A 14,647-nucleotide genomic window follows, 5' to 3' on the forward strand; every position below is an offset into this window, starting at 1 on the left:
AAACCTCCCAGGGTTTTCCCCCCAGTCCTGTTTGACAATGAACAATTAACTATCTAAGACCTTGTTGGGAGAAGGGTTCATAGCAGGTCTCTATTTCATTTTCTTATTAAATACAGTAAACTAGATTATATGGCAAATTTGGAGCCAAATTCAATTTAGCTGCAGGGCGTTGGAGCTGAGAGAGAGCCAGGGGGTAAAGAACTTAACTCTGATCCATGCTCTGTAAAACACTAAACTTGAATGATTCTGCTGATAATGACTCAGCAATTTGGAAATAACACTCAAATAGGTAAATGCTTTTTAATTGGCCAATCACTGCATTACATATAACCATCTTAAAGTTGGTAAAGGTAACTTAGGCTGACTTGGAGAGAGTGTGTGAGAGAGATATAGATTTTTAATGATGGCAGACAGATGAAACCAAGTGGACAGATGGGTTTGAGAGACTTAAAATCATAATTCAAGATACAGAGTATTGCTTAACATATAACATAGGCACTTACATCTCAGCTGACATGGTCCCAGGCCAAAGCACGACTCGTACATGGGGGACTAGGCACCATGTCTCTGGTCTGCAGATGATCGGTGCTCCAGTCATGGTCCTGAACCCACAATGGCTCTCCTTGCCTTGGACACGGTGACATGGCTCCTCAACCCCATGGTAGTTTTTGTGGAGTGTCTGCCAGTTTCATGCCCAGGTCCACGCCAAATGTTATCGTTTGCCCAGGCGTGACAATCACCTGAGGGGCATAGCTGGGATCTGGACGAGTCAGCTGCATCCTGAAGTGTAGGTGCAAGTGTGGACATGGAGGATGCAATCGCTCGACTTAAAGGGGGATTTATTACATGGGAACACTGGACAGGACACATAGGACATATAGCACAAGTAATGACAGATAACAGTTGAAAACACTCAAGAATTTTGGGAGCACAGTCCATAGTATTATCCGGACTGGAGGCAGATTCAGAGCACCCCGTCAGTCAGTTTATGACAAAGTTATATTGTATCTTGACAGACCATGTTTTCAAATCCTATTACATAGAGGAACATACAAACCCCGATTCCCAAATCAAAACAGTATCGAACTAAGAAAAAAAAGTCACCCCATCTGGCCTCAAAGCCTAGTATACTAAATTTGCATAGTGAATCATTATATTGTGTTCTGGATAACAAAAATTTGCACTCCAACAAAAGTTTGGATAGTTCATTTTTTATAGTTCTTGCTTACCACATATCACTGCACTTAGCAGTTTGAAACAAAATGTCCACATTCTGTATACATGAATAATCAATGTTTGGGAAAGAAAGGAAGATGGGGAGTCTGTGAGTCATGCATTTTCTACTTTTTTATAAAATGATGTTATTGTCATTGTGATACACTGCAGCACAGCACACACAATGAAATGTGTCCTCTGCTTTTAACCATCACCCTTGGTGAGCAGTGGGCAGCCATGACAGGCACCTGGGGAGCAGTTTGTGGGGACGGTGCTTTGCTCAGTGGCATCTCAGTGACACCTTGGCAGATCGGGATTTGAACTGGACACTTCTGATTATGGGGCTGCTTCCTTAAATCGCTAGGCCACCACTGCCATTTTTGGAATTTTTCTCAGACTACCTGGCTTCAGAAAAGGATTTGTCTGCTTGCTAGTTGCCAGGCATCGAGGAGCTTGAATACTGTGCAGTCCGACTTGTAGGAGCTCCAGAACTCATGTGTTCTGACAAGCCTTTATTTATGCAGAAGGAAACTCCACCTGATGGCTTTATTCTCTCTAGGAAGATAACCATCAACCTAAGCTTGTGCATTTCTGCTAGCTGATGTTTACTCTTCAGCCTCTGGGCTGACCTTGGACACTTAAAGTCTGCATTCATCTATCAGTTTGTGGTTGGGTTCTCTTGTAAAAAATTCCTATCAATAAAATGTTTTATTAAAAGCCATCTGGACTGTTACAAGTATCAGACGGTGCAAAGCTTGTTTTGCTGAAAGAACAACTGTTCAGACTGTAGGGGATTGAATGTCATGAAGTCAGCAGAAACTGGACAGAGATAGAAATGGGAAAGGAAATTCATTCTGAATTTCATGATTTCAACTTCACTGGTAGCATTTGGCAGTTTATGAATACGACAAAATTGTGTTTTTCCCAGAGAGTTACATCGAAGAGAAAAGGGCTGTTTGCATCAGTCTTGTGCTGCTTCCTCTCAGTGTGAGGCCAGAGGAGCAATTGCACTCAAATATAGTTTTGCAAACTAAATAAAATCACAGAGCAAATGTAATGAATTATCAAGGTAGAAAAGAGCTATGAAGCTTTGAAAAGGACATCTGAAAGGAGGGAATGTCAGAGGCCTCAAGGAATGTTTTGTATAAGTAGATTTATCTTAGTGCAGTACGCCTGTCATTATCTTCTCAGTCTTTGTATTCTTTTAGATATGTTTTAGCTGTTAATGGACTGTGCACTTAGCATCGTCTGACAGCAGTCCTAGAAATAATAATTTGGTTATCGTTTAACCTTCCTACGGTTGGGTTCTGACTGATTGATGTTCGGCGCTGGTGGAGAGCCAAGATGTTTTGTCGCATCCGTGGGCTCCGCCCATCCCGACATGCTCACCTTCTAGAGCAATTCTCCAACACAACATCTGGAGTCTTACCCCTACGTGTCTGGTGTCTGGTTTGTGTATGTGTCCAAGAGACTGGTGGAGAAGTCACAAACCTGATTGGAGTATTTCACAGGAACGATCGTAAGTGAGGACTACCCGGACGATCTCAACACCAGTCCCAGGGTCGAGTGGAACCCCTTCCGGTTTCCTTTTTCAACACACAGCGTGGTGGATCGGTTTGCAGGCTTTTTGGACATTCCCCTGTTTTTTGTTAACCTCAAAAAGAACTCTTCTTTTCCTTGCCCCTTGCTGTCCATCGTCTTTTCATATCTCAGACTCCAGCGTGACAGAAGAAGGGCTCTCACAAGATGGATGGCTCTTCAGTTCCATTTCCCACAGACCACTCCTCCACGACACTGGAGGAATTGGTGGCAGTGCATCAGCGGCAGCTGGGTCGCCTGGCAAACTCCCTGGCAGAGGTGGCTGCACAAAAGGACCAGATCGCCGCACTCGCCACCACAGTCCAGTAGCTGCTGGCCCAGCCCCCCGTCAGAGCAGCTCCATCCCCAGCCCTACACCTTCCAGGGGGGGGTCCTCTCGTCCCAGAGCCCCCCCTGCTCCCGATCTCAAGTCTCCCCAAGCAGAATTCAGGTGACCCCGTGGGGTGAAGGACATTTTACTTGTGTGTGAGCTGTATTTCACGGAGGTCCCCGGTCTAACAGACCAGAAGAAGATCAGTACCATCCTGCAACGGTTATCAGGACCAGCACTGGACTGGGGTGGGGCACTCTGGAGGCGGGGTGGTGAAGAGATAAGGACTTATGTGAACTTCTTGCAGCATTTAAGGTGGTGTTGTCACAGCACCGGCTTATCACAGCACTGGTTCTCCAAATTTAGATGACGCCATTTGTCGTGGAGGTGGATGTTATGGACGTGGGATTGGGGGCTGTCACAGTATCATGGTAACCCCAGGGAGCTTCACCCTTGCATCTTCAGTTCATGAAGACTGATGGATGCCGAAATTAATTATGATGTGGGAAAACAAGGAAATGTTGGCTGTACGGGTGGCGTTGGGGGAGTGGCGCCACCGGCTGGAGGGACTGGAGGTCTTTATTGATCACCGGAATCTTGAATACATCAGACAGGCGAAACGTCTGAATTCTTGTCAGGCATGGATACACTCTCCCGGCAGTATTCTGCAGGCAAGACCGTAAAAGGAACCCGCTCCCATTCTGCCCCCTTCCATGATTGTTGCCCCAGTCATGTGGGACCTCGATGAAGAGATCTTCCAGGAGACCTGGATGTCCTCCGGGTCAAACCTATGTACCGGAGTGCTTTTGTGGGAGGGTGATAGAATGGGCCCATACTACACCAACTACTGGGCATCCAGGCATGCACATAATGGGAGAAGTTGTTGCTAGGAAGTACCGATGGCCTTCTTTGCAGAAGGATTTGCAGACCAGCGTCTCCTCCTGTGCTGTTTGTGCCACCACAAAAACTCAACATATCCTACCTGCTGGGAAATTAAGGCCTCTTCCCGAACCGGAGAGAACATGGTCCCAAATAGTAGTGGATTTTCTAACAGATTTGCCGGTATCGAATGGCTACACTACTATTCTGGTGGTCGTGGATTGATTCTCGAAGTGGTGTTAATTCATACAATTTTGGTCCCTCCCTTCTGCTGTCCCTGGTGTTTGATCATTTTCTGTGTAGGTCAGATTTAGTGCCCTCCTCTCACTCAATCACACACACACACACACACACACACACACCAGGCAATGTACACTCTAAGACACCCACACGCACACCCATGCACAAACAGTATCAAAGCTGCCAGCACTAATGTGCTTTTTTTCCCAGACTTGAGGAATTGAGGCTAGGTCACTATACTGACCTTTCGTCTGAAAAGAGAGGGGCTGAGGGCAAAATCTTTGCAAGTGGCACACATCAGAGGCACTGGGTTTACAATCCAAAAAACATGACTTCCAGCCCCTGTGCTGCCTCAGGCAAGAAGCTCAGCTGAAAGCAGTACTTTATATCCCCCAAGTGAACCAATTGTGCGGTAAAAACAGTGAATGAAATATCACCCCTTCAATGCCATGCTTTCAGCAGTCATCCAGCTGCAGTGTTGGTGTAACAAATCAAGCCTGAATCAATGCATGTGGATTTTTAATTAGAAAAACAATCATTTTGGGAACAAGCTGAACTGAGACCAAGGAAAGAAGTTCTTCTTTTGTGTCCGATATGTACTCTGGTGTGTGTGTGTTTTTTTATTGCTATTTACAATAATGTTTTTAAATGCTAGAACCTGGTCTTCGGTCTTTGAAGGACATCAGTCAATAACATCTACATGGTAACATTTCATATCCACTCTGAGATTGCGTTGAGGAACAAGAAAGCAAATACAAATCATACTATTGTAGTAAAACTAAATTCATGTACAGACCTACAGACCTGTCTGGACCTGGAAGGAGACAGACCTGTCTCCTTCCATCAATTGGCCTTCCAGCTCTGCCCCCACTCCCCTCACTCCCCTCTTCAGCTCCACAAACTTTCTGAACTCTAACTCACACAAACTGACCATGCACCAGTCACTCTGTGCAGCTCTGGTCTGCCATCTACCTCACTTTCACTTCGTCACTTTAAACTTAAACTCTGTTGCACTATTGGTTTTTGCACTCTCCTGATGTTGCACTCTCCACCATGTGCCCTTATTTGTATATGGTGTTTTTAAAATTGTATATTGTGCCTTTCTTTTTAAATTGTATTTATACTCTGTATTCGTTACTGTTACTGTTTTTGTATTTAATGTTACTTGTATGGGTCAGAGAGTAACGTAATTTCAATTCTCTGCATGTCCTGTACATGTGGCAGAATTGACAATAAAGTTGACTTGACTTGACTTGACTTGACTGATATGCCTGGTCATCATCTGATTGCCGTTTATGCAGGATAAGGGTCTTATTATAGCTTACTTAGCCTTTTTCAAATGATGTGCTTTCACTGCTCTCCACAGGACTAAATTGCCTTGAATCAACAAATGAAAAGGCCTCTACCCTTTTTTCTGACAATGATACCCTGCTTGCATACAGCATCAGTGAGGTAGAGATGGGTGACTCAGGGTCATATGTTTGTAGTTTTGGTTTTGTTTTCTTCTATTCCTTTCCCTGTTTCCACTTCCCCTTCCCCAAAGTAGATTCCTATATGTTTGTTTGTCGCATACTTTCAACAAACTTCAGGTGACTTCCGCTTGAAGCTCATCGAGAGAATGTCAAGAGTGTGCAAAGCAGTAATCAGAGCAAATGGTGGCTATTTTGAAGAAACTAGAATATAAAACATGTTTTCAGTTATTTCACCTTTTTTGTTAAGTACATAGTTCATAGTTTTGATGCCTTTAGTGAGAATCTAGCAATGTAAATGGTCATGAAAATAAAGAAAACACATTGAATGAGAAGATGTGTCAACTTTTGGCCTGTACTGTATGCATACACAGAATGTAATATTTAGCAAAAGTTGATCTTGTTTTCTTAGCATAGAAACGTTTGATAATTTACATGTAACAGTCACATGTAAGAGAGTAGTGAAAATCTTAAATCTTACCTAATCTGTAAGCAATTTTGTTAAAAAAAAAAAAAAACCCTGTTAATAAGTGAAAAAATGTCCTTAGTGTTATCAATGTTATGCTGGAAATTTATTTCAAAATATTTAAAATTTTCCCTTGTTCCAACAGTCCCTTTTGTCTCAATCTGGCAATAACAATGCAAACTAATATATTTCAGAGGACAAATTCAAAAAAGAAAAAGGTGAAAAGCAAAAGCACATGTGTGGGCAATTAACACAATATGCTATCACAAATTAAATTGTATTAAATTGTCAAACTAAAATCCATTTTGGTGAGTGACGACCACTTATGGCAGGGGTACACTTGGGTTTGATTTGCAGTTGATGGCATTTTCTGAAAGAAGCCATCTCTATGCCCAAATTACTATTAATTTTTCAATTAATTCTTCTTTTTTTGCATCAAAAATTTGGATGAAAACCTACCTTCTGACATGCTAGAACTGACAGTCCTGAGTCATGCAAGGAGGTCTGTCTGGAGATTCCTGGAATTTGACATGAAATTGGGATTAACAGAAGAGAGGGATGATTATTCTTGGTTTGTATATAATTTGAGTTGATGGGATCAAGATTTGTAGACGGGTTTTAAAAGGGACAAGTACAAACTGAATTAAATTGGGATTTATTCTTGTATTTCATAATTTATTTGGCTTCGTTGTGTGTGCGTGCGTGTGTGTGTGTATGTTATATAGTTATATGTTTCGACATGGTCATTCAAAAGGTTTACTGCTAAAGCTATATTATTATACATTACTCAATATACACTCCACTAATTCTCTTTAATTCTGAATTATAGCCAAGCATTTGAAAGGTTTTTCAAGTAAATCAATACATGGAAATGTGTTGTCAGTGGAGACATGTGATAATCTGTATCAGAGTTGTGCGTATTTGTTCTTTTCTATCTGCAATTTTTTTCCTTTCTGAAATCCCCAGTCAGAGCCCTCACCTCACGTTCACGACACAAGGAACCAGACAAAGTCGTATTAGCTTCTCTTGACCCTGAGAGCTGTAATCGGCTCTATTATGCCGTTCTGCAGATTCCATTGCCCTGTGGTTAATAGTTTGGCTAAGAGGGCTCTAGCACCTTACCTGGATTACAATGTCTGTATTTGCTTCCTTCAGGACCCCTTAAAGTGTTGTTTGTCACTTGGTCACACCAATAACAGGATAACTGAAACAAAGTTTCAAACACACATATTTTCTGAAAGGTGTTGCATCATTACTGTTACATTTGCGAAATGATTGTGTGCATTAATCTCTGTACATTTTTTAAAAATGAGGGCAAACAAGGTTACCTTGTTTCAGACAGGAACATGACTGCTCTCTAACACATGTGTTTTTCTGGCAGTGAAAATAAGCTGGCAAGGCGGCACATGCTAATTTTACCCTTTAGGAAATGTAACACTGGCAACCTTAAAAGACTTGTGTTGTTTGCCTTAATAAAACTGTCGGCGAGATTGTCCCTCGTGTTAGTGGACTGTCTCACCGGCTCAATCCTAACACAATCAAGGATCCCCAACAACTGTCACTAAATCTGCCTCTACAGTCTCCACTACTCAATTCATTACAGTTGAAAAGGATTTTATTGACTTGACCATTTTAACAGGTTAGAGCGCACACTGGGAAAGCTTGTAAGGCTGAATCAGACTGGCGATTTATGAGAGGATCACAAGGGTTTACTGGAATCCATGTTTCGACAGCGTAAATTAAAGGAGTAGAGGAATTTTTTGACTTGTCTAAGCTTGTATAATGATTTTTCCCCAATGTAATGTCTGTAGATTAATGCTATCAGCAGAATAATTTCTGCATTATTCAGTCTTCCACAATTGTGATGTTGTCCCACATTTTAGGCAGCTCTTCACATATGCAGCACACTCTCATGCTCTTCTGATATTTTGCAAAAATTGATTCTCAAGTCACTTATATCCAAAATGCACTTTGATTAGTCTTGAGTTGATGACAGTCTGTATATGGTCCATAGGATTGTACTTAAACACAAGCTGCCTCCACAATCATAAGGACCTGAAAGCATAATTTTGCACACTTTGCCTTGGTATCTTGGTACTGCTGTTTTTATGGGGCTACTATTTGTGGGACTATTTTCCAGTGAGATTAACACCCATGCCTCACTTCCTCCACATCAAAAAACACAATCTTTACTACATTTGATTTAGTTTCTGCTTAATTTGATGATTTAAACCTAGTGTATGTGCTTTAATCCCCATGGGTTTCTAGATCATCATCGGCAAAAGTTTTCTGAGTGATTAAAAGAAACAGACAGTTGGGAGCATTTACACTGGAGCACACTTGGCCAAATATTTAATGGGGCTGCTGGGATTTTTTACTAAATAAGACAAGGGAACAAAAAGCAAGAGGGGACACAAAAGCAGAGAGGACGACATGTCGGTCTTCCTATGCATTAATCTCTTTATTCAACGGCTTCAAATTCGGTCTGCTAGGCTAAAGCCAAAGGCAGAAAAAAAGGAGGAGATGCTGATTGAAAAGTTAGAGACGAGTGCGCACAAGACTAATGAAGGGCGGTAGGGGTGACTCCCCAGGTTATGCATATGGCAGTTATGCTGACTGCACAGCACTTTCATTTCAGATTCACCCACTCTGTGCCAAGTCTTCTTTTTTCATACTTTTTACTTCTGCTACTCATTTGATTTTTATTTTTTTGGTTTTGTTTTGAATGGCTACAAAGATATAGTTTATAGCATCCAAACATCCTTCATGGTTTACCCTTTCCTGCTCCATCATCTCCTCGCTACATCTTCCTCAGTCTCTCTCCTAATTTCACATCTAAGAGATAAGCCTCTTGCCATCCTTTCATCTCAGAGTTTCCACTCCTCCCTCTGTCCCCACAACCTGCCCTTATCATTTTGCAGAGATAAGGTTGCCTCTCCCTGGTGAGTTCTTGGTGTCGATTCTAATATTCAGCCATCATTGATGAACTGTCAAAGCGCCACCCGTTCCAAACTCCGTATCTCCAACTGCCCTTCCCAAATATAGTACCAGTCAGCAGATATTCATCAGTTATTAATGCTGCCTTTTCGCAGTTAGTTAACTACATTAGTTAAACTTGAAGTTTATCCAGTATGCAGCTCATTTCAGCAGTTTATTGTGTACTTCAAACATTTAAAACATTCAAACATAGGAGTTTAGTTAATCAGTATGTAGTGAGTGCACATGAAAATACAGTGTCAGATAAACTTTTTCATACATTTCTGAAAATAATCAGAGACCACTTCCTATTACAAAAATGTGTGCATTGGTGGCCTAGTTGTTAAGAGAGCAGATTTGTTACTGGGGTTATGCATTATCCCAAGGTGCCACTGATGCAAATGCTCAACATTTGAAAATGAAACTTAGTTTAATAAACACAGTGCCACAATGACCAGAAAACATCATATAAACTGAAACAAACACCTGAATGCTGCACATTCTGTCTTATGAAGGGTTTTAATCATGTCCAATTCAGTTTGGACGACATGATCAGAAGACTTGAGACATGTCTTCTTAATGATTGGCAGATTGTTTTTAATTTTGACAATGTATTTGTCCAACCTTTCTGTCAGGTCTAATGTCTATGCATCAAGTACATTGTGAAAAACTGGCATACACTCTCAGTAGCACAGTGGCCGTATGATTAGCGTGTGGAAATGCATTTTGAAAATATCTGTCATTTTATGTTTATTTAGGTCTGTTGAAATATGCTCAGAAACCTATGGCTGGAACACTATGGTTTTTAACTGGCTAACATCTGCAATATATGTATAAGTATGTTCATATGTATAAAGGCTGAAAGTCATTACAATAAGACTCAAGTGCACCTGATTGCAAGATTAACTGAAAGTTCAAAGCATTTCATTTAGCTATGAGTGTTTTATAACTGCATGGTTACATAAAGTCTACCAAAACATGCAAAGACAACCATGTTGCATAACTCATTAATCCAATCATGTTTTTCATTTGGACCTTTTTTTCTTATAGTGGAGCTTAAAATGTTCTGATGCTGTTCAGAGATTTGAATTACAAATAACCAGTCAATATTTTTCTTAAATCTTCCAGATAGTTTCCACAATAATTGTAATAATCACTTAATAGTTATTTAGCAGATTCTCTCTGACTTTAAGGAGAACATTGTTTCTGTGTCACTCTGACCTTCCTGTGGTGTAGGAAGATTGGCAAAGAGATTTTCGTATGTGGTTTACAGTCCTATCTGCAGTTGTTAGGCTTTATCTCATTCGCATCACCTGAAACCTGATAACAAATGGGTTAACACTGAAGCAGAAGGAATTTAAAGCCAAATCAATAGGTGCTATGGAAAATGACCGTCGTGAAAACAGATCATATTTATTTAAGAACCTTAGATAAGTGGAATTTTTAATGGCCACACACACTCCCCTGTTTATCTGTACATAAGGAGTAAATTGTCCCTTTCGTCCTTCCTATAATCTTGTGTTTTTGCTTGCTCCACCCACTAGCCCCCTGTTCACCGAGTGTTTTGGCCTCAGTTTAGAATGGTGTCAGACACAGTTTTTGGTCTTTCGTACTTGTGTGACACAAGGAGATGAAAAGCTCTCTGTCATTTCTCAAGTTATTAACCTCCCCTTCACCTTCCATCAGTCTCTCCCCTATCCACCAGCTCTTTACCATCCTCTGGCCTTTGCCCGGTTTCCTAACCTGTCTATACAAGTTTACGTTGGGTATCACACTCACTTAGTTGGAATTGGAGGTCAGTCTCTTTTGTGAAATGTACACTGTAAGTTGTAAGCGACTGTGGCCCGTTATCAGAAACTGTAGAGAGTAGCCCAGTAATTAGCACAAAACAATTCAGACAAAATGGTTGTTGAGGCTGACTTGACACCTTTGGGAGCTTTGCACATCACCTATGTTTAATACATTTTGCAATTTTGAGTATCTACAAAAATCATACTGTACCTCATTGCTTTGGATTTCGTTTGCCACTTCAATTTGAACTATTTTATATATATATTTTTATTGCACACCTGCACACTTAATGCAGGTTGCATTTGAAGTTCAAGGCTGTGCTATGGATTTTGTTGCAGAATGACCAAAGTAAAGACCACAACAGTAAAATGTGACTCAGAGGTCATCACTGACTTTTCTATTTTGTCTCTGTGTTTCAGCTTGTTGTGAAAGAATGGATGATGTGCAAGGGCTGTGTGTGTTTGCAGGAGATGTAGCACTCTCTCCATGGCAAATCCGTTATTTGGCTTGGCAGGATTAAGATGAAAAACTCTCTCATTTGCCTCCAAAACCCTTAAGGGAAGAGCGAGGAAGGATCAAGCTTTACTTGTCTGTATACCCACCCCCTACCATCGCTGTTGAATTCGGTTCATTTCACTTCCAGACATTTCCTGTTCTGTTTCATTTTTCACTACCTTTGCTATTGAGGTTTGCAGTTTGTTTAATGTTCTAATATTATTTTTTGAGCCTGTCAGCATGACAGACCATTTATTCTGGTGTTGCAACAGGTTTTTTGCCCCCTGTGAGCAGCCATCAAAGATAGTGACCCAAGGTGCAGAATCTGACATATCGAATGTGTTTGTGCTGCCAATGGGGACAGGGAAAACACAGAAGATGCGGGAAATGTTTTCTGATATATGGGTTGCTTTGGTAGGGCTCACTGGTTGGCCAAAATTGGAACCAAATTGGGATTCCATACTAAATTGACATTCCAAAAAGCTAGCTAGTAATCGGGTCTGGTCAGCTTGATAAAACATTGACGTTAAGAGGAATTTCCATTTCAAAACAGCACTCCTTTGCCTCTTTTTTCTTCATTGAAAATAATCTCAAATACTAGGTGCTTCAAAGAAGCTCCAGTCAGTCTTCTGTGGCATTCTACCCGATTAATACCCTTAATTGTCTTCCATTTATTTGGCCTCCTAGGATGTTGTGATTCCAGCTCTCTTGGGATGCAGGATTTCCCTGTTGACAGTGTGAGAAACCTGAAGATTAATCGGCGCTGTGTCAGCTGCTAACAATTGTGTTGTAGACACTTTTTTTTTTTTTTTTTATGGTGGAAGACAGAGAGTGAAATGCTAACGCAACATGACGTGAAATGTCACACGACTGAAACAAGCCCTGCGGGTGCTGGATCTCAGGTTGCTCACAATACATTCACTCTCATTGGTAGGCATGTTGTTCCAAATGACAATCTCAACTGTGAACAACTTAGGCAGAGGTGCGTGTCCACACACCTCCAAGGTTGTGAGTTTGAATCTCCAAGTTGGTGTTCTCCACACAAGGTGAATTGGTAGCTCTAAATTGTCTGTAGGTGTGAGTGTATTAGTGAATAGGTGTGTGCATGGTGTGTGTGCCTTGCTGTGGGTTGGCACCGCAGCCTGGGTGAGTTCCGCACCCTGGACTGCCCTGAGCCCAGTGTCTCAGAATGGGCTCTGTCAGGGTGTTGGAAACAACCAGCTTTTATGACCCCCCAAAAAATAGTTTTAAATGACATGCACAATTTCTATACTTACTCTAAGGTAAAATTTGATTATTACTGCTGTCCTCTCAACATTCCCTGTTTGCTATGGGGCTATAATGACCATTCCATCTGGTCATGATCGTGTGGCAGGAAGGAAAAATTGCACATCTCACTAACACAGGATTTTATTATGAATTAGCTTAGCACATGGACTACACAAACAAAAAATCAAGGGTAAAACACAAATCATGCTGATGAGGACAGGACATGGCAATGATACATTTATACTATTAAGAAGATATGAAAACCATCACAAAGCACAAACATAAGGAGCAAGTCCCATATGTACAATATACATGTACAAAAATCAACTCATATAGGACAGACATATGTAGCACAAATAACACAAGATAAAGTGAATACACAAGAAGTGAATAGTGAAAGAAGTTCTGCAGCGCTATATTCATTCAAATAGGGGGGGGGGTTAAGCGCACAGGCAGGACATACTGGGAATACAGGGCTTTATTTACACACAAACAATACAGGCATGAGGGCCAAAAACAGGGGAGACATAGGTGTATTGAGGGAAGACATAGGTGTATTGAGACTAGTAACAGCTTCACGTGTCTCATAATTGCCACTCTGATAAATCATGGTCTCCACTACCTGAAATCAAGTCATCAGAACAGAGAATACTGGCAAGGAATGCCTAAAACACTCAGTAAAGTTTTCATTAAATTACTTGAGATGTTGAGAACTGTTGTGTAATTTTGATCATTGTTTTTTACATATATTCAGATGTTTACAAAAAAAAACAAAAAATGAAATTGTCATGACACTTTTGTTTGTTTTCATTCTTATGAGTTTGTACCAACTTCATAAATCACAAACATACTTTCATGCTCGGTCCTGCCGTTGGCACAATATGAGCAGGGGTACCATGCAGTCAGCAGGTGACCTCATTTCAGAGGAGACACACAGAGCAGTCATGCTGGGACCTCAATGGTGCATCTCTAACTTTTAAACATCTGTACATGCCATAAAACCTTAATGTTAAAAAAATGGCAATTTTTCTATTTCACAATTCATTTTTTTTTAAGCTTAGCAATGATTGTAGATGGTAGCAGGCAGCATCTGGGTCTCTGCATTATTCAGTAAAAATGGCAGATGATAATTTTTTTTGCATGATTGTTTCGTCCAATCGGACAGTTTTTTTCCCCTGTAGATTTATTTATTTCAGTTAATTAAAACATGTCTGATTATTTTTACTTTCTGACTATTTCAAAATACACCATTTGTTGGCCATGGACCACTTCATTTCAGCATTTCAAACCATGAATTTAAAACTGTAGGCTAAACAGGATTTAATTGTTGCCAGATTGATGGTAATGTCCCCAAATGTGTTTATTCTGTCAGTAAATTGCTTCTTGGATGAGTTCTGTTCAGAATGCTTTCCCTCCTCCCCCTCCTGGGTTTCAAGTAATTGAGACAATTCATTTTGGATGTTAAAAGGATATTAAGGATGGAAGAGGGCAGCTCAGTGGAGGAAGTGCTGTGTCCAGGAAAAGTGGAGATCTCATTCAGGGAATGGACAAACCTAATGAAAAAGCAAAGCAAATGAAAAGCCAAGTGTGACTGGATCAATATATAGGGTATTCATTTGCATGTCAATTGTATCTGTTTGTTTTTTACCTTTATCAAAGTATTTGTTAATGTCTTGAAAGAATTGCTGTCCTATTGAAGAGGCAGAATCATTTTGTCGCCACACATACATCCTTCCTTTGTTGTTGAAAGCAACGGGTGCAGCCATTCAATGTTTGGAATGTATTGATTCAGCTCTGCTTTGTATCTGCTTTGAGTTCCATTCTGGATCTAACTTATGCATTTTTTTCTCTCTCTTTTTTTTCCCTGCTGTCTTGCTCCCTCCCTCGATCTTGCCTGCTGCGTATTCAGAAGAGTATGCTGTTGAAGGTAAGGCACAC

The 14,647-nt window shown here is 40.8% G+C and overlaps 1 protein-coding gene across 1 annotated transcript in view; it reads left to right on the forward strand.

Annotated features, from left to right (window-relative positions):
* Positions 1-14,647, forward strand: part of LOC114786953 (neurexin-2-like) — a 384,882-nt gene that overhangs the window by 73,589 nt on the left and 296,646 nt on the right. The window contains exon 3 of the mRNA XM_028974592.1: positions 14,619-14,636. Coding sequence (XP_028830425.1) covers positions 14,619-14,636 — 18 coding nt within the window. The remainder of the gene's footprint in view (positions 1-14,618; positions 14,637-14,647) is intronic.

This window comes from Denticeps clupeoides, chromosome 1, assembly GCF_900700375.1.
Source record: "Denticeps clupeoides chromosome 1, fDenClu1.1, whole genome shotgun sequence".
Classification (NCBI taxonomy): Eukaryota; Metazoa; Chordata; class Actinopteri; order Clupeiformes; family Denticipitidae; genus Denticeps; species Denticeps clupeoides.